Raw genomic sequence first — 24949 nt, 5'->3', positions numbered from 1 at the left:
ACGATCCTTTTTGACTGTACTAACATAACCATTTCTTACTCAAATGCACTTTTATACATTCCTAATTATTCCTATATCGAAACATTGATGTTTCTAAGCTGTACATTTCATGTTCCTATTATTCATCCATTTATACCAGTTTTCCCAAACTCTATAATATTCTGAGTCTTCCTTGTTGACAGGTTTATTTTTGTTAATATATTTTTAATTGTTTTATACCACACATTCTCTTTCTATATTGAACGGTGGGTTTTCTAGGTGTCCAACGTGTTAAAATATAAGCATCATTATGATCATGTACATCTAGACATTGTGAACTATACTAAAAATACGACTTCCAGGTGTGGCTATAAAAAAAGAAACAGACATTGCAATCTCCAGAACTTAAAATTACCCACTTAGCTTTCGTTGTCCTCTGCTAACATTGCCGGAATGCAAAAACTACCATTGAGGAGATATTTGCCTTTATACATCACTGATCCATTTGCTCATTGCGCCCGTGTTTCGCCCATCCGCCCCGCCTGGAATTAGCTCGGTCCTTTTTTACCTCAGACGTGATAGTGATAATCGATGGAGCCTTCGCTCCTGTTGCTTCCTCCCCTATCAAGCACAGCTTGGGCCGCTAGACACATATACCCGATAAGATCGATCGCTATTGAAAAGTATACTATCATCCCTTATAGTATCAATTCTATAACCATCCAATATATTTACTAATGGTTTTTTCTTTCTCACGGAGTCTCTATTTCACATAAATCCACTCATCCCACCTCTGTTATCTGTCAGCTAACCATTGATAGAAAAGTTCCCATGTCACAAAATACTCCGAAATTTCTTTCTTTTTTTTTTTAAACTCAGCTAAAGTGATTGACAGGTTTAGGTCGTGGCCCTCTTGGATTCTGGGACCAGACTCGAAAACAGAGTTGGGAGAAAGAAAAGCTCTCACTACTTGCCTTGGTGGTTTTGCCTTCCCCACCTTCTCCTTCTCCACCATTCCTTGCCTCAGTTGGCGGGACAGAGAGGAGGGACGCATTCGTGCATGGATTCAGGCTCTCCTGGGGCCCCATACGTGGGCAGGGTGGGGTGGGCCATTGGGCCCTTGGTGTAACTGCTCATCTCTTGCTCCTATGGGGAGAAAGGAGTGAAACATAACCTTGAACTGGTCCTTGGAAGGAGGCAGTAAGCAGGATTCATACCCCGGGCCAGATTCACACAGCACCATCTGATTTGTTTTTAAACTTAGTTCTCTCCATGCATCCCGTAGGTCTATTTTCTGTACCATCTCAAAAATGTGTTTGGGAGTGTTCTTCGTTTTTTTTAATTCTTTCACTATTTCTGTGTTTTTTATTTTTTTAAATGCAAATAATAGAAACACTAGTACATATACAAATGAATACAAAAAAAGAAAGGCAAAAGAAAAAAAGGGGGGGGGGGGAAGCCACATATTACAATGCACTCCCATCCCCTGGAGACCATTCCCTCCCCTTATACAATATATTCCAATTATGCCCTTATCCTCTCCAAAACAAGATATATTCTTGAGTAGGTTTATTTCCTTTGCCTTCCACCAATACTGCTTTTATAAACCGCCCCCCCTATTTCATTATAATTATTCACTTTAATCATCCCTTTTTAAAGTTTCATTTCTGTTGTTAATTTATCATTTGTTGCCATACTCCACATTTCATTATACCACTCATTTCTTTGAATATCCCAATTTAACCCCCCATATTTAGCCAGCGCTAATCTAGCTGTCATTATCAAATTTACAAACAATTCCTTTTTTCTTTCATTTATATCCCATTTTTCCACCAGCAGCACTAATACCACCCTCAGTGAAATCTCTAGATTTATATTCAACAGTGCTCTAATTTCTCTAAACACCGTGTTCCACATTTTTTGTGCACTATCACAATCCCACCACGTATGTTTCTGTGTTCCAACCTCTTCCTTGCACCTCCAACAAATATTTCTATATCTACCATCTATTTGATTTAATTTACGTGGTGTTAGGTACCACCTCCATATCACTTTATATCCATTTTTGTTAACTCTAACTGACATATTCTTTATTTTTTAATTTAAAAAGTTTTTTATTAGATAAACATTGGACATATGCGACATTTCTGGCATAAACATTTCCGTATAGTGTTTGAATCTTACAAGTACGTGTACTACTAACTGACATATTCTTATATACTCTTCTATTCCAAATATTTTCCAATCATCATTTGTTTCTCCAGAAATAAATGCTTCTGTAGTCTTTTTTAACATCCACAATTGCATTAAAGTCATACATTGTCATATGTTTTCATGTTTCCATACGTTTTCATACATTAACGCATACATTTTCATAGTCCATATCTTATTATTATTTTTGTAGCATTCTGTAGAATTCTTGTTTATTATTTGGCACATATATTGCAATCAGGAGCATTTGTTTCTGATTGATTGATATCTCCATCATTAATATTCTCCCTTCTTCATCCGCATATATTTGTCTGGTCAATCCCCAATTCTCATTACCTGCAGAAAAGTCCACTCCCCTTCACAATGCCTGTGCAGGTTGGAGGGATTTTGTGTTTTTTAAATCCAGCTGGTTAGGTGTGTAGGAACTCACGGGGGGGGGGGGGGCAAGGAGACTTGTTTGAAAAGGCAAAACCGGCTCCGTTCACACGACCCCCATTGTCTCCCGAAAAAAGCCAGTTTCTGAGCATCCCTTAAACGTAACAACCCCCCCTTTTGCATTCCGCCCCCCACCAACCAAATAGCCTTGCTTTGACCCTTATAGGCAGCCCCTTACCAAAATGGGGGAAGGGTAGGAGGGTCCGAGGTCATTCTCCCATCCATCTCCCCGACGCCACCTTTCCCTAAGCCCCTGCGCTCTGAATTCGCTCGGAGGCCACTGTTGAATTTAGGGTGTGCAAGACCAAAACGAGCCCCCCCCAACTCCAGAGAATCCCCCTCCCCACGTTCTCTTCCCGCTAAAACCGGGGACGGAACAAATTCGACGCCCTCCCCCCACCTATCCGGGTTTTCTGGTTTTTTTTAATAATAAAGATTAAAAATGAAAATGAAAAAATAAAACAGGTTTAATTTCCTGCGCTTTTTAAAACATTCCCAGCCAATTAAAGGGCCGCAGAGCCCTATAGCTTATTCCAATTTTCCCAGGCTGGGGCGACAATCGCAATGGTTAAAACCGACACATTTTTACAAAAAAAGAAAAAAAATGAAAGAAAAGGAAGAAAAAGGAAAGGAAATTAAAAAAGGAAAGGAAAAGAAGAAAGGAAACTGAAGCTTTTGTTGCAGAAAATGACAGGCTTTAGTCTTCTCGGGATACAGGAAAAGTTTATTTGGCAGCCAGGTTCAGAAAGCGAGCGAAATGGCTAGCATTGCAAGTTCTGAACACCCTTCATTATCGAAGCACGCGTTCTTATACATTCTCAAAGGCATTGCAACACGGAAATACTTAACTCAATTCTTATTGGTTATTTTGGGGGGAAAGCCTTATAAGTAGATGAGGGTCTTACTTCTCCTTTGTTACAGGTATGGACTGCGTGTCCTTAACGAACTTTATCTGAACCTTGTGGTTTGGACTTCTGACATAGAGACGTTGGCTAGAACATCTTGTGGTTAGAGAATGGTGACACTTCCCTTTTAAGCAAACTTCTAACTGTCCCTGTTATGCTATGTCTTCATTCTCATATTTTTAATCCATATTTTATTCCCCCCTTCTAGACTCTATTAATATCCACAATTGAGTTTAGCCTGTTAGATTAACAATCTAAGCATGCAGGATACAGAATAGCAAATAAAAGCCAGCATACAAGCAATACACATCTTAGGGCTTATCTTCCGGAATCACTTTCTCTACTTCTAAGAGTGCAATTTGAATATAGGAGCCAGTATCTGAAGCTTCGTCTTCCTTGAGGGTATGTGGGATTAGGCTTTCCATTAACATTCACTCCTTTTCAGTCCATATCTCTTTTACAGACCTCATAAGGAGCTGTTTAAGCGAGGGTTCCACATAATAAAAGAAATAGCATTTGCTTAATCCAACCTGTTCCCAGTAGCCAAGGGAACCACACATCTGTTCCTTGTACTTTTTGACCAATAGAGGAAGCTCTATCTCGTAGTTCTTGGACACCCCACCCCACTGCTCCTGATCTGTTCATATAAAAACAGCAATCTTCTCCCAGGAATACACATAGCCCACCCTTTTCAGCAGTTAAAAGATCGATGGCCCGCCGGTTCTGTAACACGAGGGCTGCTAAGGAATCTATTTGGTCCTGTACTTCAACCAAGGTACCAGCAATTTGGTTCAGGCTTTCTTGGAATTCTTCCGACAGCTGCCTGAACTGTGTAATGGAATGGGTCATTCCACCTACACCAGTTCCAATTGCTGTCCCTATTCCTAAGATTGCTAATAGTGGAAATAGGAGTGGCACTCTTTTCTGGACAGGTCCCATGAGGGGTACAGGGAGGGCCTGTTCCCCACTTACCGCCCCCATTTTGGGGAGAAGATGTACAAGGGTGCATGTGCCAGTCCAATTAGTGGGCAAGCACAGATAGGCATTTCTCCCACATACCCCGATGTTCATGGAGAAGGCATGGACTCGGAGGTTCCTTCCATTAGTCCAGACTTGTAAGGTTCCTGCTAGGAACATGCCAGTCAGGGGCTGTAATGGAACTTCTAGATTAGGGGCCATTAGCTTATTCCTGAGAACTGGACCTTCAAAGAGATATTGGGGACTGGCGTTTCCAGGGGGAAAGTAAACACAGACTCCCGTGGTGGACTGGATTGAGAGCCAAACGGGCAGTCAGAGTGGTTGGAATGGCCTTGGGCAGCTTCCAATGGTCAGATTTTTCTCCCAACGGCTAAAAACAATAGGAGGTGCAAGCGAGAAAGTGACTTTCTGTTGGAAGAGCTTGTGAGCAGAGGGAGACATGCTGCAAGTCAATTTTACGTCTACAAGGGTTTCCCTGGGGGAAAGATACATTTCAGATGGGCATTGTTCCTCTGATAGGGACCTCACAGGAATGCCAGGCTCCTGATATCGTTTGATCCACAAGGAGGGTGACCCTATAATTTCCACACCAACTGCTATGGGGCCAACGATGGGGAGACGGCTCATCCCCAGGCTTTTAAGCTCGTCATACAGATCGCCATGAAGCTGGGCTTCCGCTGTTCTAGCTCCCCATCTACCTCCCTTGTCAAAGACTATCGTAGCTCTGGTCTTCTGCCAGAGTTCTGACTCCATTGGCACCGCACGATAAGATGAGGGTCCGGCAGACAAACACAACCAGCATTTCTGACCCAGGGCAGGGTCAGACGGATCAATTAAGCTTTGTCCTAATTCCAACACTCTTAACATCTAATCCCCATGTCTAAACTCTTTCAGGGGTCCGTTTCCCTTAGGCTTTGCTCTTTTTCTTTCAGGGTTTGCCAAACAGTTGGCTGGAAGTGTTGGAATTGGCTTGCAGTTTCATCCCCAAGCATAAATAATGCGCCGCTGACGGGAGCGGACCAGTTCCCCATCCTGTAATGGGTTTTTATCTTGTTCTCCGGGATTTTTGACATCCTCCGATCCTTCTTCAAGAGCTAAGGGGGTTTCTTGGGTATTTTCACAACATGGGGAGTTAATAGTCAGGAAATTATCACTTAGCATGCCTTTTGCCAACAACAGCCAAAGCCAGAAACAATTCATAATTATTCCTTACACAAGAGTTCTTTTTACACAGTTCCATTTTGCCTATAGATTCACCACATCTGTCGCCTTTCCTGCCCACCACCCACGCCTCACCCCCTCCTATGATGAGGAGAGTAAGTGGCCAGGCTGCCTCAGTTTCCCTCCTGGCCCAAGCCCTGAAGGGCCCGGGGGAGGGACAATAGGGGGGGCTGTGCCCCAGGCTCTGCCAGCAACACCTACTGCCAGAGAAGGGAGTCAGTATATGCTGTATTGTTAGTTGGTGGTAGCCTTCTCTGCAGGGGGGGTGTTCACTCCAACCTCCCGGAGGCTCAGCTGGTAGGTCCAGGCCACTGCAGACACCACGGAGACAGGGCTGACACTAGTGCCCTGATTCTGCTGGGGGAGGCCGCCAAAGAGGCCGCAGGCATGGGGCACAGGTGAGGCAGGGAGGGTTGCTGCTCATTCCTTTGGGGCCTTGCCAGGAGGACTCCTTCCCTGCCGGAGAGATCCCAAGTCCCTTACCCAGGATGCTCAGGGGAGACCCCCCCAAAGGCCCTGGCACTTGCAGCATGCTGGGGGAAAGCGGGCAGTGCCTGGGTCGTAGCACACGACAGGTAATCCCTGGCCCTCCAGGGAGGCCGCAGCATCAGCCTCCGGGGCAGCCAAGCAGGACGAGGCGAGGGGCCCAGCCTGCTCCAAGGGGGGCTTTGGCCCCATGTCCTGGCAGCTGGTGGGAGGTTCCCAGGCTCCTGGAGATGCCCCCAAAACAAGCATGCTGGTCCGGTGGTCCGAGGCTGGATCCAGGCAGGGTCCTCCATGAGACTGCGCGGGAAGGGGGCTGGCAGTGGCCCCGGGGGAGCTCCAGCCCTGCTGCTGGGCCCCCCGATTGAGAGGGTGCGGTGGAGGTCAGGCAGGAGCTCCTGAAGCCAGGCCAGGGGGGTGTCCAAATGATGGTGACCAATTCTGGGCAGAGGAAGCCGCTGGGTCCTGCGATCAAACAGGGGGAGGTTACGTGGGAGGCAGGGGGACACCCACCCCATCTCCCATTGCGGAGGGGACACAAGAGCCCAGAGGGGGAGGCTGGCAGCGACCCCTCCCTGCCCCCAAGGGCAACCAGCACAGTCTGCCTTGGGAGCTTCCAAAGCAGGTTAAGGTTTCTCGTTCTCAAGACTTCCAGGGCCCCCACCGCCCTCGCACTCACAACCAGGACCGGAAACAGAGCCTGTTTCACGCTTTCCTTGGAAGAGAAGCCCCCACGCAGCTTCATATCAATTCTGGAGAAGGATGAATGTCTATTCATCAAGTTCTTTTTTAGTATTTCTTTCTCTCCATATATCTTTTACATTTATTTCATCTATCATCCTGAAGAAGGATTTCAGAAGCAGTTTTCTATTTAGCTTTCTTGTTTTGTCTGTTTGGTAATCCTTGTTCTGGTTCACAATGCCATTGATATCTCCCATCATACAAATATCAACATAGCCCAAAGACTCTTTTAGGCAATTTTTTATAAAATTCATCTTCTTTTTTACTAGGAGCATTGATTCCAATTAGAAGTGTTTTCTTGATATCCATAATTTCCACCATCAAAATTCTTCCCTCTTAATCTGCATAAATTAATTTCACTGGAATATTATCTTTAATATAGAAGATCACTCCTCTTTTCTTGCAATTCTCCAGTGTAGTATACATTCTCATATTACAAGCCCCCCCACCTTACCTTAAACCTGTTTTATACATGTATTAATTACATTTTAATGGCATCCATCTCATTGATGATAGGTGGATTACCACGGAATAAAAAGTTGTTTAAAAGGATAATGTAAAGACAGCTAAATGAAGAAGGTTAAAGGGAAAGCTATTTAGTTGTGTCTGTTGTATGTGTGGCTACGTCTTTCCCTGACTTGGCTAAGTAGGTGCTGGGAGCCCAACGGTTGGGGGCCATTGAGTGTGGATTCTTTGTCATCTCAAAGAATCATAGTGTCCTAGTCACTTTAGGCCATTGTCCCTCAAGCTGGGCTACTTGAAGATGGACCGACCAACTCCCAGAATTCCCCAGTCAGCATGCCTTCAAACGGGTGGAGGAATTCTGGGAATTGAAGTCCTTCCGTCTTCGTGGCCAAGCTTGAGAAACACTCCTTTAGAACACAGCAAGCTGGAATATTGGGACCTTAGCCACAACTCCGCAAGGGGCACTGGCTACCAGGCTGAGCTACCGGCAACCTTCCACTCCAGTTCCATCCAGGTGCCGCTACCTGTTGAGCTGCTGCCAAACTCCTGGAAGCGGCAGAAAGTTTTAAACTCCCAGGATTCCCTCTGAACGTTTTGAGAAATGCCAGAATAAAGGAATTAAGGAACTTCCTGATGCTTCACTTCTCTTTTCCATTCCCTGTTTGCGCCCATCTCCTGCATTGGCCGGATCTCTTCGGACGCTTCCTCCAGAAAGAAAGACAATCGTCCTGTCACCACAAACCTCCGGGAATTATTTTATTTTTATTCATCAGATGTAGAGGCCACCCATCTTTCCACAGGGTAACTCTGGCTATTTTTAGCCTTGGGGGCAGAGGAAGGAGAACTCAGGTGCCCGAAGTAGCTTTCCCTGGATCAAAGGAAGCCTTGTGTAGAGTTGTAGAAGTGAATAAATGGGACATTTGGCCTGGAGCTGCCTGCCAATATTTGGATTTCAGCTCCCATCATCCCAGACAAAGTTGATTCATGATGTTGGTGGAATGGGTCAGGAAGGAGGCCCACGGGTGGGGCACAACACCCACCCACACGTCACACGGGGCAGGTTGGTAAGCAAGGAAGGAGCAGAAGGTTGGAGGTTTTCACAGCTGGAGAAGCAACTTTGGGGGTGAAGACTCCTGCCTTGGTCAATGGGGTGGACTAGAGGAGCTCTGAGGAACCTTCCATCTCTACAATTCTATGAACCTGGGCAGGATGCGGGGTGGGGAGTGGACTAGCCCTACAATTCTATGATTCTAGGAGGTTGAGCAGGGGGATGGACTAGAAGACCTCCATGTCCCTTCCAGCCCTAGAATTCTGATTCCAACTCACTGGTTTAAGAGTTTCTTCTGATTGAGCTTCTGCTCCAGGTGTGAAACCCTGAGGACGAAGCAGAACCTTTCACAGAGTCCTCAACTTACGACCATTTACGTAACTAACTGTTCACTGTTATGGCACCACTAACCAATATTGTGCTTTTCTGAATTCTTTCCTTCTTTCTTTCTTCCTTCCCTTCTTTACTATTTTTTGTCAACCTGTGCTTATTTTAATGCAAAATTCTGTGGTGGTTTTTTCAAGAGACCCCACTGACAATCTCTGCCAAATAGTTTCAGTAGCCTGTCAGGTTCAAGCCGGAGGACTGCCCTTCCCTTTCCTTGGGGCTGCCCTTGAAGATTGCTCCAGTGGGCGAGAAATGCACCCGTCTGGGTGTGTCTATGTGTATGTGTGTGTTGAACAGGAGCCACTTTAGTTGTGTAACCCCAGTGAGAGGAGCAACCTTTATAGACATCAAAGGATCCACACAGGAGAAGAACCTCATAAATGTCTGGAGTGTGGAAAGAGCTTCAGTTGGAGGGGCACCCTTTATGCACACCAAAGGATCCACACAGGAGAAAAACCTCATCAATGTCTGGAGTGTGGAAAGAGCTTCAGTCAGAGGAGCAACCTTTATACACACCAAAGGATCCACACAGGAGAAAAACCTCATAAATGTCTGGAGTGTGGAAAGAGCTTCAGCCTGAGGGGCAACCTTTATACACATCAAAGGATCCACACAGGAGAAAAACCTCATAAATGTTTGGAGTGTGGAAAGAGCTTCAGTGAGAGTAGAATCATTTATAGACATCAAAGGATCCACACAGGAAAAAAGCCTCATAAATGCCTGGAGTGTGGAAAGAGCTTCAGCCTAACGGGCAACCTTTATAGACATCAGAGGATCCACACAGGAGAAAAACCTCATAAATGCCTGGAGTGTGGAAAGAGCTTCAGTTGGAGGGGCAACCTTTATAGACATCAAATGATCCATTCAAGAGAAAAACCTCCGCCCAATCCCCGCATTCAGGCAGGGGGAGGCCGAGGTTCCCTCCCTCCGGGATCCTCCCCTAGGCAAGGTGGGTTGGGAGGTCTGGGAGGGTAGCCAGGAGAGTGAAAGCTGAAGGGGCCATGGAGTTTTCCGCTCTTTTAATGCTCTCCTCGTTTTGCACTGAAGACCTGAGCTAATCTGATGCTGGAGCCCAGTGAGGCTTAGACCGATGGAGGAAGTTCCCTTCTCAGCTGACACAAGAAGAACAAGCCAGCTGCAAGGGACCTTAGAGGTCTTCTAGCCCAACCATCTGCTCAAGCAGCAGATCTCATCCCGAAGTTCCTTTTTCAGGAGGCAACTGGATTTTCTTTCCCTTCACTTCTCACCCAAGAAATGTCCTCCGTTAATAGGACAGAGCAGAAGGGAATTCTTTATTGGCCAAGTGTGATTGGACACACAAGGAATTTGTCTTTGGTGCATCACCTCTCACAGTGTACCTGAAGTAAAATAAAAGGCATCCATCAGCATACAACACTTGGTGATAATCGTAAGTTACTAATAAGCAATCAAATCATACTAAGAAAGAAACAGAACCATCTAAATTGTCAAGATACAAGCAACATAGTCATAAGTGGGGAGAGACAGTTACTGAGAAGAGTAAGAAGAATAGTAATGCAGTCTTAGGAGGTGTTGTGGAATTCCTCGTTTTGCAGAGTGATGGCAGGTGGGGGAAACTGTTCTTGTTTGTCTTTGTCTTGGTGTGCAGTGCCCTATACATCCCAGAGAGAGTAAGCATGGTAGTCAGCCAGCCCCTCCCCACTTTAGCTGCCTTACCAGCCCCTCCCTCTCCACATCCACCTGCTCCTCCTTTCCAAAACTGCAGCAGTGGGGGGAAATCCCCTCCAATACTGCCCCCTTCCTAGTTGCAGTTTTCAACCTTTTTGAGCCCTTGGAAACCCTGTGTGTCTGTGTCTGTGTGTGTTTCTGTGTGTGTGTGTTTTTTCCTCCTACACCCTCTCCCTCTTTGGAGGGGACTCCTGTTGCGGCTGCTGCATGTGCCACTGTGCCCTGCGACATAGCCCTCCACCCCTGGGTTGGCTCTTCGTTGAGCCATTGGGAGCTTTGGATTTTCATACAGTGTTTTGCCCATCTTCTTCCCCGTTTTATTGTCCTCTTTTGTAAGCCATCCAGAGTCATTGGCAGTTGGGCTCCCCTTTGCTTCTCTCAAACTTTCCCCAATTCAGGCAATCAAGTTCTTTTCGGCTCCACACCAATCTTAGTGCCTGAGTTTGGAGAGTAAGATATGAAAATCCTGCGTGGCTTCATGATGCTGAATCCCCAAGGACATGACGCTCTTTTGCCCATCTTCCAAATGTTGAGGGCTCCAGCAGCTGAAGACCCAGAAAGAATCCAACTTGGAGAATATCAACATTGCATGATTTCCTGTTTCTTTTTTTTCCAAACAATGAGATATTGATTTCTATGAGGAAATTCACTAGCAGGAGATTCTCCTCCTTAGCTCCTCTTTAATTGGAGACGGTCTCCTTTTGGGCATGAATTCCAAATTCAGATATCCAGGAAGAAAATTTATCCATGTAGTTGCTGTTTAAAAACACACTTGTGTTGTCCCAAATTCGGGTCTGAGCCTGGTGTCGAAGCCAATGATGGACCCAGACAGGAGGGGCAGGTTTTCTGATTGCTTTTTATTGGAGGACTCCAAGGAAAAGGTTCCTGGTCAAAAGGCCAAGAACAAAGGATTAAGAAAGCTTTATACATTTATTTTCACTAAAGGAGAAGGTGGAACAAGGTGAAATAATAAGAAATATCCTCTAAAAAACACTTGAGCAATAATTCCACCATTTGTTCTATTGGTCTCCAGCTGTGCCATTCCTAAGCCTTGGCTAAGGAAGGCCCCAGGAGTTCTCTAACAGGCCTTTCATTTGCTGCCGGCCATCTCTATTCCTAACTTTTAGCTGAGCTCTGCAAGGTGTCTAATTCTTGTTACTGTTATCAACTTTCTAGCCAATGTTCCCTCTAATTTTTTTTCAGTGTGAGCGGAAAAGTATAGTGTTTGAGCGGCACAGTTTCATGCCTGAGCACCTAAGAGAGCCACAGTTTGAACTGCTGTCACGTCTGCTGGACATTTGCGCAACATACCAAGTGTCAAGCGCCGATTGCTAGCGAGGTTTCAGCCTGATGAATGCCAGGCATGAAAAGTGCCACTCAAAGACTATACTTTTCCGCTCACCCTGAAAAAAAAAAGGCTCTCTGCTCAGCTTTTAGATTGTTAGACTGGCTAGAGAGAGACATGGCACCAACAGGGTCCTGGGTCCTGGCATTTTGCAGGCAACCTGTCCTCTCACATTCCTTTGGAATGCAACCCATCACATGTGAATTAGATTTTGCCAATTATCCTATTAAAAGATAATCCTATTATTCTAAAATACGACTAACTCGATATTAAAAACTGTAAATATGTAATGCTGATAAATAATAGCAGTAATTATTTAGTATGATTAAAATCAGTATTGATATATCAATATAATATCTATCGAAATTGACAATATACACTAAAATAACAATACAAATATATAATGTGGAATATAAATGTAATAAATATAATATATAAATGCAACATAAATGTAATAAAATAATTTATCATGAAACTCTCCCCCTTTAAAGTAGTAAGATCAATTAAATAGTCTAGCAAGTTTGGACAATATGCTATATGTTATGTTACTTAAGTATATACCTCAGAATCAGATACAACATCCACATCATTTCCAACTGAGTCAATAAAATCATATGCCATGGCAAAACTATTTTAAATAAAGATATGAAATTAATCAAGTATTGCATTTATTTTTCAAAATGAATGTACAATTTTTTTATTATTTAAGTTTTGTACCCTATATTTTCTAACTAACGTTAACTTTAAAAAGACGTTACATCAGACTACAATACAAGTAATTAAATGAAGACTAAAATAAGTGTTTTGGCATATTGAGCTTTTTATATTTCTTTCTTATATTGCTTCCTTAGTTGAGAACTTGCTCCTCAGCTTACTTACGCATTAACTGTTGCTTTTATGGTTTATTCATTCACTGCTTCATCTTCAGTTTTTTTCACAGGGGGCAGGGCTTCCTTCCTCCCTCCCTCCCTCCCTTCCCTCCCTCCCTCCCTCCCTCCACTCCTTTGGCCACCAATTTTGATCCAATTCTCTCTCTCTCTCTCTCTCTCTCTCACACACACACACACACACACACACACACGTTCTTTTTTGGGGGGGGGTTGAATTACTCCGCCTCACTGCGCAAAGTCGGCTCAGCATGTGTTCGGCCCCCACTTACACCGAATCAAATCCGCGGCCGGCGGGACCAGGGGGTTGCATTTCAAAGCCGCCAGTCCTCTTGCTTCTTCTCCTTCACCAGCAAAGCTCCCGCTGGCTTCCCGGCCCATGACTTTGGTGCTCTCCCTCCACGCGGAGCACCTGAGCTGGCTCCCGCGTTATCCCTCCCCCTTCCTCCTCCGCCGTGCTTTTGAGGCCGCGGGAGCTAGTAGGAAAGCGGCGGAGGTGGAGGCGGCGGCAGGGGTAACCCAGAACCCAGCTGAGGTGCTCCGAGTGGAGTCAGCTGGGCTCTGGGTTACCCCTGCCGCCGCCTCCACCTCTGCCGCTTTCCTACTAGCTCCCGCGGCCTCAAAAGCACGGCAGAGGAGGAAGGGGGAGGGATAACGCGGGAGCCAGCTCAGGTGCTCCGCGTGGAGAGGCACCAAAGCCATGGGCCGGGAAGCCAGCGGGAGCTTTGCTGGTGAAGGAGAAGAAGCAAGAGGACTGGCGGCTCATCAAAACAAGACTGGGAAGGTCCTTTGCGGGAGACCAGTTCTAGCCGCCTGCAAAGGACTTCCCCACGTTTGCTTTGGTAGAAATCTCTGCGCGGCAGTTAGAAACTTCTGCGCGGGGATTTCTTTCCATGGGGGGAAGCTTTCATTACCCTAATACCAAAGGAAGAGGCGGATAGTAGTAAAATTCAAAACTATAGACCTATATCCTTGTTAAACGCGGATTACAAAATTTTTATATCAATTTTGGCGGAAAGATTAAAAATAATATTAAATCAAAATATCCATTTGGACCAAAATGGCTTTCTCCCTAAAAGACACATTCGGAACAATACAAGAATAATAATTAACACCTTGGAATTCTACGAAACAAAATCTGAGAAACAATTAGCATTAATTTTTGTCGACGCGCAGAAAGCATTCGATAACTTAGATTGGAATTTTTTAATCACACAACTAAAAATGATGAAATTCAGCGACAAATTTATTAAGATTATAGAAACTATATATTCACAGCAATCAGCAAATATTATAATTAATGGAGAATTAACAGAGAGGGTACGAATCGGAAAGGGTGTTAGACAAGGGTGTCCGCTCTCCCCATTACTATTAATTATGTCGTTAGAGGTTCTCCTAAATCAGATAAGATTAAATCAGGAAATTAGGGGTTTGACCATAAAAAAAGAACAATATAAAACACAGGCTTTCGCGGACGACATGGTCTTTATTGTGGAAGACCCTCTAATCTCAGGACCGAAATTAATGAAGGACGTTGAGGACTTTGAGCGTGTGGCCGGATTAAAAATAAATAAGGAAAAAACAAAAATGATTATAAAGAACTTTCCCAAAAAACAGATAGAAGAACTAGAGAAAGCAATGGAATTAAAGGTAACTAAAAAGGTCAAATACTTAGGGATTTGGCTATCTGCGAAATGCTCTTCTATAAAAGAAGATAACTATGATAAACTATTACGAAACATCCAAAAAGATTTAAAAAATTGGTCGAAGCTACAAATATCATTGATGGGAAGAATCGCAGTAATCAAGATGAATGTCTTGCCAAAAATTCTCTATTTATTTCAAACGGCACCGGTTAAATTAGGAGAAAAATTTTATAACGATTTGGATAAAATGGTACGAAATTTTGTGTGGAATGGCAAGAAGCCTAGAATAAAATATAAGCATCTTCAAGATAAAAGAGCGCAAGGTGGAATGGGCCTATCAGAATGGAAAGCATATCATCAAGCAGCAACAACAATGTGGATAAAGGAGTGGGTAATGTTAACCAACAAAAGAATCCTAACGATAGAGGGCCACGACTTGCAATGGGGCTGGCACAATTACTTATGGTGTGAGGGAAATAAAGTCCACAATTATTTTAGAAGACACCATTTAAGAGGGGTACTGATTAAGGATTGGCTGGAAATTAGAAGGAAATTCTATATCCAACTACCCAAATGGATATCCCCGACGGAAGCTCTGATATACCCAAATTTGATAAATTTTGACAAAAACGCTATTTACAAACAGCTGTTAGATGATCAAAATAGACTAAATTCCAGGGGAAATTTGGCTGAAATGGGAATAAATATTGATTGGTGGCCATACTTTCAAATACAAAATAAATACAAATCAGATCTAGCACAATTTGGCTTTCAGGACAAGGACCAGGAACTGGATAAAATCTTCATAGGACCAGACGAGAAATTAATATTGAAAATATATAACTGCTTGCTGATCCGAAAAATGGAAGCAGAAAGAGTGAAAGAAGTCATGGTAACCTGGGCCCAGAATATCGGCCACACAATTGACCTGGATGACTGGGAAAGGGTATGGGAGTGGAACCTGAAATTAACGAAATCGACGGCCTATAAAGAAAATATATACAAAATGTTCTACTGCTGGCATCTCCCTCCGACAAGACTGGCAAAAATTTCCTCAAAATTATCGGCCAAATGCTGGAAATGCAAAACAACGCTGGGCACGTACTACCACATGTGGTGGACGTGTCCAGTGGCTAAGACATATTGGAAACGAACGCTAAGATGGCTGAATGAAATCATGTCAATTAAATTAAGTCTTAAGCCGGAAATGTTTCTATTAGGGATAACAGATCAAAAAATATGTAAAACCAATCAATACCTTCTCGTCCAAATCTTGACGGCGGCAAGGATCGCTTACGCGCAGTGCTGGAAGAGTGAAAATGCCCCCACTAGCACAATGGTGATGAACAAAATCTTAGAATTAGCAGAAATGAACAAATTGACAATGCGGATTAACGATAAAGAAGACACAGACTTTTACAAAGTCTGGGAGAAATTGTACAAATGGCTTGATGAGACAGTGAGGATTCAGATATAAAAGGAGATAGCTGACTAACTTAAAACGATCTAAGCAATAACTCAAATAAACAATACACAAAGACAGAGGGACAAATGAGAGTAGAAATGTATTAGAGGTGAGAATTCACCGTTGAGTAACACCATTAGACCACAACGTTGGAATAACTTGAAAAGCTGATAGGTAATCCGTTATAACTACCTGCATGGAATTAGCAACCTAGTCTCATACTAGGTAAGGCGAGATGAGCAATGGGAGATGAAAATATGTAAAGAGCTTTATCTATTTTTGTATCTTGCATTTTGTAAATCTTGCCTTTTTTATATAACTTTCAAATAAGGGGGGGGGGAAGAAAGAAAAAGAGAACCAGGTCATCCCCTGAAGAGCAGAATATGTAAACACAACAATGGTTAGAGTGGATGGAGGGAGAAGTAGAAGTAAAGATAGGAAGGAGAGGAGAAAGGAGAGGAATAGGAGAAAGGGAAAGGCAGAGGAAGAATGGGAGGGAATGTAAGAGTAGGAAAGAGGGGAGGAATGGGAAGAAGAGGGGAAGGGTAAAGGGGAGGAAGGAAGGAGAGAAGGGAAAGGAGAGGAGAAAGGAAGGAAGGAGAGAAGAAAGAGAAGAAGGGGGTAGGAAGGAGGGAGGGAAGGAGGGAAGGAAGGAGAGAAGGAGAGAAGAAAGGAGGGAAGGAAGGAGGGAAGGAAGGAGAGAAGAAAGGAGGGAAGGAAGGAGGGAACGTAGGAGAGAAGGAAGGGGGGAAGGAAAAGGGAAAGGAAGGAGAGAAGGAGAAAAGAAAGGGAATGAAGGACGGAGGGAAGGAAGGAGGGAAGGAGAGAAGGAGGGAAGGGGAAGGAGGGAGGGAAGGAAGGGGAGTAGGAGAGAAGAAATGAGGGAAGGAAAGAGGGAGGGAGGGAGGGAAGAAGAAGAAGTAGGACTATTGTAAGATAAGATGGATCTATGGGATGATAAAAAAGCAATCTTCAAGTATATTGTCAACAGTAGGGAAAAATTGTTATAAATACATATTATTAATAACAGTTATGAGATTATATAATTGTGAATGTATATATGAAATTGATAAAATAAAAAAACTTTAGTTGCAAAAAAAATAAAAAAAATAAAAATCCTAAAAATTCGACTTGGGGAACTGCGACCCGGCATTTGGATGTCTTAAGTTTCAAGCCGACGTCACGGAAATGATGAAGTACAGACCGCAGACAGGCCAGGAGAGAGGTTAGGGAGTGGGCAGACACCAGGACGTTGTCAAAATAAGGGACAACGCCCGGTACGCCCTGTAACAGCCTTTCCATTAAATTTTGAAAGAGCCCAGGTGCCACACTGACTCCAAATTGGAGCCGGTGACACTTGAACGCACCCCTGTGTGTGACTATAGTCTGTGCTTCAGCAGTTGCCTCGTCCACAGGCAACTGCTGATATGCCTGTGCTAGGTCTAGCTTCGCAAATATGGTCCCCTGTCCCAGAGAGTGCAGCAGATGCTGCACCACGGGCACCGGGTATGCGCTCTGCTGCAATGCTCTGTTTAATGTGCACTTAAAATCAGCACAGATCCTCACAGATCCATCACTCTTCACTGGCATCATTATCGGAGTTTCCCAACAAGCGTGGTCTATGGGTTCTAGTACTCCTTGGGCCAGTAATTTATCAATTTCTGCATCCACTTTAGGTTTTAATGCAAAAGGTACCTGCACGGCGGAACCTGTGGGTCTAAAGTGAATGGAATCGAAGTACCAGTGTACTTCCCCAAACCCTCCCCGAAAACTTAATTAACAAATCCAAGTATATAGTACTCTGGATTTGATCAATGCCTGTTATGCCAAGTCCCAAAGCCTCAAACCATTCCAATCCCAATAAACTTGGCCGGGGACTTTTCATTACAATCAGAGGTAACTTTTTGTTGAACTGCTTAAATGCTACCTTACAGAGATATTTACCCAGCACTGGAATGGGATTTCCTTGGAAATCCCTTAATCTTAACAGACAAGGCTCCAAACTTGTCTTGGCTAAAGCCGGAATAATCCTCTTAACTGTTGCCCAAGAAATTATTGATACAGCTGATTCTGTGTCAACCTCCATCTGACAGGGTCTGCCCTCCAAGTGGACCGTAAGGAAAGTTTTCCCTCTCGGACCATGGACAATCTGGTCCACTTCAGCTTCTTCCCTATCCTCATTTACAGCAAAACAGGAATTCCTTTTCCTGAAACTTTGGCCCCTGGTAAATTTGTGGTTTTTTCTGTATCCCTGACTGGTGCTAGAGAAACCTGCGCATTTGCACAAGGAGCAAATGACCCCTTTTTCCACAACAGAGAGAAATAGTATTTTTAAACCGGCACTCCATTCTATCGTCCCTACCTCCACACCCTGGGCAGGTAGTTTGGGGCAAAATGTTACCCTGTCGACCTCTGGCCTGTTCTGCCTTCAAGTGATGTACTTCATCATTTCCAATAGCCCTTCATCAGGGAAAATGTCTTCATGATGCACCTCTGTGGCTTTTTCTCTGGCTTGTGGTCTACAGAACCTCTGCATCTCTTCTGTGGATTTTGTTGACAGCTCTACTGCCCTGGCTTCATCTAAAGCAGTTTGTAAATCTAACTCAGGTTTGGCCAGTAGATGGCGCTGAATACGGAGGTCTCTACCCCCTCCTACAAGCTGATCTGTAATGGACTCATCCAAATCTTTAAAACGACAATGGAGGGCCGCAGCTCTTAAGGCAGCCACATACTCATTAATTGTCTCTCTCTCACGCTGAAACCTTCTGTAAAAGGCAAACCGGCGCGAAGTGTGAGAAAGTGATGGGGCATAATGATTTTTTAACTTTGTCACCAAAACATCCCATGTCACATCGTGGACGGAGTGCGGAGCCACTAGCGATTCCGCAAGGTTAAACATCTCCGTGCTACACAGATTTAAAAAACACGATTTCTTTCTCTGTTCAGTTAGGTTAGTAAAGCCGTTGGCTTCTAAAAAACAATCAAATCAGGAAATATAAGAGTCCCAAGTCTGCGTGGCCGAGTTAAAACTGGCTAATGTATTCATTGAAGCCATTCTGAGGTAACTTTTCTCCCCTTTGGCTTAACCCCAAATCGGTCTTCGTAGTAGAAGTGACTCGCTCAACATCTCGTCGAGCGATTCCCCTGAGGGAATTCAGCTCTAGTGACTTCGCTCTTCAATTAGTGGCTTTCTCAGCTCTGCCTGGGCTCAGCCTCAGAGGAATCCCATCCTCGTCACCAATGTTCTAGCTGGGAGAACGCAGTCAGACAAACGGAGGTGAGCCAGGACTTCAAGTCAGCTAACAGTTTATTTCTAACAGGTTGCCAAACGCGGCACTTCACATTTCGTGCGTATTAGCTAACTGGCAACAGCTGAGCCCAGTTTGACAGCTCTTTATATACCTCAGCTGTCAAACAGGTAACCAATCAGAAACAAGGACACACACCCCTAGCCAAACGGACCAGAGAGGAAATTGTAGTACACAACAATAAGGGCAAAGAAGTGAGGTTGACTTAGCCACGCCCACCCACTCACATGACCATGACCACCAAGCCACACCTGCCTAGTCACATGACCACCAAACCACACCCACAGAACCGGTAGGGAAAATGTTTAGATTTCACCACTGCTGCTTCCCTTCTGCAACATGAGGCTCCCCAGCTTCCTCCTCCCAAGAGGGGCTCCCCACTCAGCTGGGCAGAGTCCTGCCTGGCATCCCTGCAAGAGCCCCCTTGGCTGTCCTGTGCATGGGAAAGGGTGGCAGGGAAACATGGGATATGGGCTTCTGCATTCCTGGGTTTTGGACGATGCAAGTTGGATTTTGCAGATCTGTTTTCCATCTGCAACACAAGAGTCCTGAGCTCTCCTTCCTTCCATGGGATGAGAGGCTTCCTTGATTTTACCATCTCCTTTCACTTTGTTTTTTTCCTGTGTTTGTGTGTGTATGTGTGTGTGAGAGAGAGAGTGTGATGGGTTAATTTTTTTTTAGAACCAATTCTATAGGTGTGGCCTGTTTTGTGGGAGTGGCTCGGTGATTATGTGACCAGGTGTGCGTGGCCTACTTGGAAAATGTGGTGAAACTCACTTAGCGATGCTCTTGCTTAGCAATCAAAATTTTGGGCTCAATTGTGGTCATCTCTTTTTCTTTCTTTCTTTCTTTCTTTCTTTCTTTCTTTCTTTCTTTCTTTCTTTCTTTCTTTCTTTCTTTCTTCCTTTCTTTCTTTCTCTCCTTCCTTTCTTTTTTCTCTCTCTCTCTCTCCCTCTTTCTTTCTTTCTTTCTTTCTTTCTTTCTTTCTTTCTTTCTCTTTTTCTCTTTCTCTTTCTTTCTTTCTGTCTTTCTGTCTGTCTCTGGGAGGTTCCACAAATCTACAGTGCCATTTAGAACCGGTTCCAGCTCCCTCCCCCCGCCCGTCTGCCCATCATCAAGATGAAGAGCGAGAGGAGGGATTCTGGGAGTTGAAGACTACAAGTCTTAAAGCTGTTAAGTTTGAACACCCTGGGGTTTTTTTTCTAAAGTGTTAGGGGTGCAAGGGTCTTGTAACTTGACAGCTTTAAGACTTGGGTGCTTCAAATGCCAGAGTTTCTGAGCCAACATTTTGGTTGCTAAGCAAGAGTGTTGTTAAATGAGTTTCACCACATTTTACAAGTTGGGCTTGCCCACCCAGTCACATGGCTGGCAAGCCACTCCCCCCCGGTCACATGGGCAGCAAGTCATTCCCACAAAGCAGGCAGAAGAGGTTCTAAAAAAATTTGAAACCCACCACTGCCACACACACACATACTGTGGTCACCTTGTAGAGTGTTCCAATCACATTTGAAACACTCAGCAACTGGCCTGCATTTATGGTTTTTTGTAGCATTCTGCAGTCATAGAACCAAAATATATGGTTAAAAGTACCTTGCAGTGGCATTTTTCCATGGGGGGCTCTGCAGAACATCCCAAGACTGATGCCACCACATCTGCCCTCTTCAGGGACAGAACCTCTTCAGAAGGACGAGGCCACCATGGTCCCCCTCACATTCCTCGTCTTCTGGCTGCGGCCCCACACCATGGAATGGATAGGAGTGCACATGCCCTGCACAATTATAGGCCCAGAGGGGGACACTTCAGCACAAGCCCAGGTGAGTGAGAACAAGTTCCCGCCGTTACGAAGGCTCTGGGATGAGGGATGGATTCTTCGCCACGGGACAGTAAAGCTCCGTCCGCCAGAGGCAGCAGGACCAAACCCCTCTCCCAATTGGCCCCTCCTCCCTCTGAGGGCGAGGGACCTGGCTGCCCTGCTGCCTCTGGCTTCCCTACGAGAGTCTCTGCTCTCCAGGGCTGTAATTGTGCAGTGTGTGTGCATGCACCTGTGTTTTCTACTGGGGGGTTGCGGATGGACTCCAGAGTCGCTCCAAGCCGTGGCAGATGGCTTTTTAACCAGGCGGCTGTCAGAGAGAAGAGGGCAGCATGTGCCCGTGGGCTTGTGGAACAGCCAAATCCTCACCTCCTGTTCCTTCTTCCGCTGCTGCACAAGCCCATGTGGTGTGCACTGCCCTTTTCTCTCTGACAGCTGCCTCGTTTCCAATTTGGGGGGTGGAGAAATCCATCTTTTCTGTCCCTCTCCATGGATCCCTACCCCAATTGGAAATGAGGCAGCTGTCAAAGACAAGGGAACGTGACCCATGCAGCATGTACAAACAGCAAAAGAAGGAAAATGAGAGGAGTTCGGCTGTTTGAAAAGTCCCACGTGGAACTCCTCTCCTGTTCCTTCTTTTGCTGTTTGTACTCGCTGCGCAGAGCCGCTGCCTTGTCTTTCACAGCTGCCTCATTTCCAATTGGGGCAGGGATCCATGGAGAGGGATGGAATAGATGGATTCCCCCCCCCCCAATTAGAAATGAGGCAGCTGTCAAAGACAAGGGAGCACAACCTGCGTGGCTTGTTCAAACAACAGAAGAAGGAACAGGAGGGGAGGATTCATTGGACAAGCCCACAGCTTCTGCTGGTGGGTGAGTATGTGGGGGTGCAGGCCAGGGGAGGGGCCATTCTGGTACCTGGCCCCGGTATGGGTAGGCACGCTAAATTCTTTCAACCGGTATGCGCGTACTGGACAGGACTGGCTGAAACCCACCTCTGGTGTTAGTGTGTGAGAGATATTTTTTTAATTTTGCAAAGTTCTGGTAACTAGTTTTTCACTAAAGTTGATTTTCTTCTTAGAGGGAGGATGCACTATTGCATCAGCCCTTTTGTGGTGATGCCCTTGAGCATTAACTTTCAAAATAAAGTAAATTTTGGTTCCAAGTCAGCAGGCAGTTATTTCAGATCTGTGACATGCTCAGCCATTAACTGTCCCATGGCCTTTTCCCTTTAACCACAATGCCAAAAAAGTCATATATTTTTTTTCTTCAGCCACAGGTGCTGTGTATTCCCTCTGGGGCCAGTTTTAGGGATGGAGATCCCAAAGCTCTCAATTCTAGATTACTGATTTAATTCCATCTCTGCCCCATTATTATGAATCACATGGGGATTATTTCCCTTTCATTTCCCTCCAGAGAATTTCCCAACAAACTTTGAGTCCAAGAACTAGTTGAATTGTCCAGGGATCCCTCCTGAGAGGGAGAATTATAATAAAAGTTTCAGCTCTGCTCTTTGGCCGAATCCTCCAGGGGAGACTTTAGGCAGAGAAATATGGAGCTTTGTGGACAGGCAGGGTCTGTGTCTTGAATGTCCATCTTTCTCCTTTCCAGATGAAGCTGAGTGTTTCTCTGTGTTTGAATCAGGAAAGCAACTTGATGTTCCACCCTGTGAGACTCCTTTGAATTCTTCTAATTCTTCTTTAGAAACAGGAAGGGGATTGATTGATTCACCCCAAGAATGATGGACCTCCCGCTTCTGCTTCTGATGCCGCTGTTGTGCCATCCAATCTCTGGGAAGCTGAGAATTAAATGCCCGCTGAGTTTGGAGCAGCAGAATAAAAGACAACCACAGAGCTTTTACAGCCCAGGAGACCATCTCATTGGTATAGTCATCAGTGGAGAGGAAAAACAGCATATAAAGTTGCTTTTCAATGTGGCTCCTTCTGATCAGTTTGTTTTCCATGATTTGTAAGTCATTCAGGGTGATGGAGTTGAACTTCCTCCATTCTAACACTCTCATTGTTTTGTTTTGTTTTTTAAATCCTTCTTTTCTTTCTTTTTTCTCCATTTGTTCCTATATTGGGGAATATGTCTAATTTCCTGAATGATTTTGATTTCCATGGCTTCTCTCTTTTGTCTGATTGTGAAAGAGACTCAAATCCAAACATGGGTCTGGAATAAAAGCTAAAAAGCTGCAGATTATTTTCCTCTCTCAGTTCAATCCTTAATTTATCACTTGAATAATGAATTTTATTTAAAGTAGTGGTTGAACCAGTTGTAGTTACTGTACTTCAGCCAATTTCCACTTTTGTGTAACTGATCATTGGTTTTGGATCAATGTTGGCTTAAGGCTAAATAGGCTTATGGAGGATTATATATATTTTTAAAAAAAGTATTTGTTGTTGCTGTTTATTATAATAAAACATTTTTTACAATAGGAATTTTTATGATTTTTCATATGGCTTACTGTTAATTAATATCATGCAAACGGTCAACAAGAATCCCCAGCTCCTGCACAATCTCACACTTGGCTACAACATCCATACCAACTATTTCAGCACTCTCCGCACTGCAGATGCCCTGCTGGACATGTTCTCCACTGGAGAAGCCAATGTCCCCAACTACGGGTGTGGAAGGAAGGACAACCTTTTGGCTTTTCTTGATGTAGCTGCCAGGGACATCTCCATCCAGGCATCAACATTAGGAGGCACCTACAAAGTCCCACAGGTTTGTCTGTGTGTTTTCCTCCTTCTGGTAAAGTGAGTGGTGGATGGTGGTGTGTGAGCAATAGATGCAATCATGTCTTCTCCATGGAATTCAAGCGCTGCTTTTCTCCATATTAGCAAAAATGTCAATATTTCATCCCATTATGTTCATCTTGAGATTAATCATAAAAGGCCTGAAATGGAAGCAATACATTCCCTGGAGAAGACATTCTACCAACTATTTAAGTGATCAATAAACATCCCTGGTTGTTGGGGCCTCTATTGGCATCTTCATTTCCACATATAAATAATGCCTCCCCTCTCCAATATGGAGGAAGTTGATTGCCCTTAAAATGGAGCTCACACTGTTGGCCCTGATCCAAGCTCTTTCTCCAAGCCCTTGTTTGAGAGGGAGATTTGGCTCAATGGAATAATAGGAGGGCTCCTATCCAGGAGGATAGATACTTACCAAGGGGGAAGGGAAGGGTGCATGTTTTTAAACAGGTTTTATTGGTTTTAATATAGGGAAGGGGACATATTTGAACCCTTGTTATTCAGTAGACATATAAACTACTTACTTGGAGTAATGAAGGATCCAAAACCAGGTCATAAATATTATTTCATTTATATGCGGCCAGTTTGTTACTGCTTCCAGGATCCGCCACCACTGCTTCCCTCGTCCGTCTTGATTGCTGGAAGCAGTAACAAACGGCGCGTCTGCTCCGCCGTCAGCGCCCCGACAGCCACCCCGGGCTCTGGAAGAGGCAGAGGTAAAGAAGGCGGCGGCGGCAGGGGGGGACCCGCAGTTCGCTTCCCACCACAGCACAGGCGCCGCCAGCGGGCTTGCTTTGCTGAACACGGGGGCGAGCGTCTCTCCCTTCGGCTGCAGCTCCTTCCTTTCAGCGCCTTGACAGCCACCCCAACCGGCGGCTACCGGGCCTCACTGGAGTCAATTCCCACCACAGCACAGGCGCCGCCAGCGGGCTTGCTTTGCTGAACACGGGGGCGAGCGTCTCTCCCTTCGGCTGCAGCTTCCTTTCCTCTCTCCGCCCTGCTTCTCCACCTCTTTCTGGGGATTGTGGAGGAATCTTGGTCTGGCATCATTGAGGAGAATCTGCCAAGCAGTGGCGGCGGCAGCAGTGGCAAAGGCAGCCAGGAAGGTCCAATCCTGGCCCGAGAAGACCCAGGTTACCCTCCCCATCTTCTAGCGGTGGGTATTTGCTA

The 24949-nt window shown here is 44.9% G+C and overlaps 2 protein-coding genes across 2 annotated transcripts in view; both read left to right on the top strand.

Annotated features, from left to right (window-relative positions):
- Positions 1–6116: 6116 nt before the first annotated feature.
- Positions 6117–22703, top strand: LOC148042233 (uncharacterized). Its single transcript, XM_087703081.1, has 5 exons — positions 6117–6127; positions 9198–9802; positions 17997–18128; positions 20877–21025; positions 22632–22703. Exons 1-5 carry the CDS (start codon positions 6117–6119, stop codon positions 22701–22703), a joined length of 969 nt encoding a protein of 322 aa, XP_087559207.1.
- The window catches only part of LOC148042232 (vomeronasal type-2 receptor 26-like), a 14360-nt gene continuing 12020 nt past the window's right edge, over positions 22610–24949 (top strand). Inside the window, exons 1-2 of the mRNA XM_087703096.1 lie at positions 22610–22988; positions 23459–23747. Of these exons, the coding sequence (XP_087559222.1) occupies positions 22759–22988; positions 23459–23747 (519 nt within the window). The 5' untranslated portion in view covers positions 22610–22758. The remainder of the gene's footprint in view (positions 22989–23458; positions 23748–24949) is intronic.

This window comes from Thamnophis sirtalis, unplaced genomic scaffold, assembly GCF_051295495.1.
Source record: "Thamnophis sirtalis isolate CommonGarterSnake01/CBP01778 unplaced genomic scaffold, rThaSir2_p1.2 scaffold_20, whole genome shotgun sequence".
Taxonomy (NCBI): domain Eukaryota; kingdom Metazoa; phylum Chordata; class Lepidosauria; order Squamata; family Natricidae; genus Thamnophis; species Thamnophis sirtalis.
The sequence above is the reverse complement of the archived record's forward strand: the minus strand, read 5'-3'. Positions and strand labels throughout refer to the sequence as shown.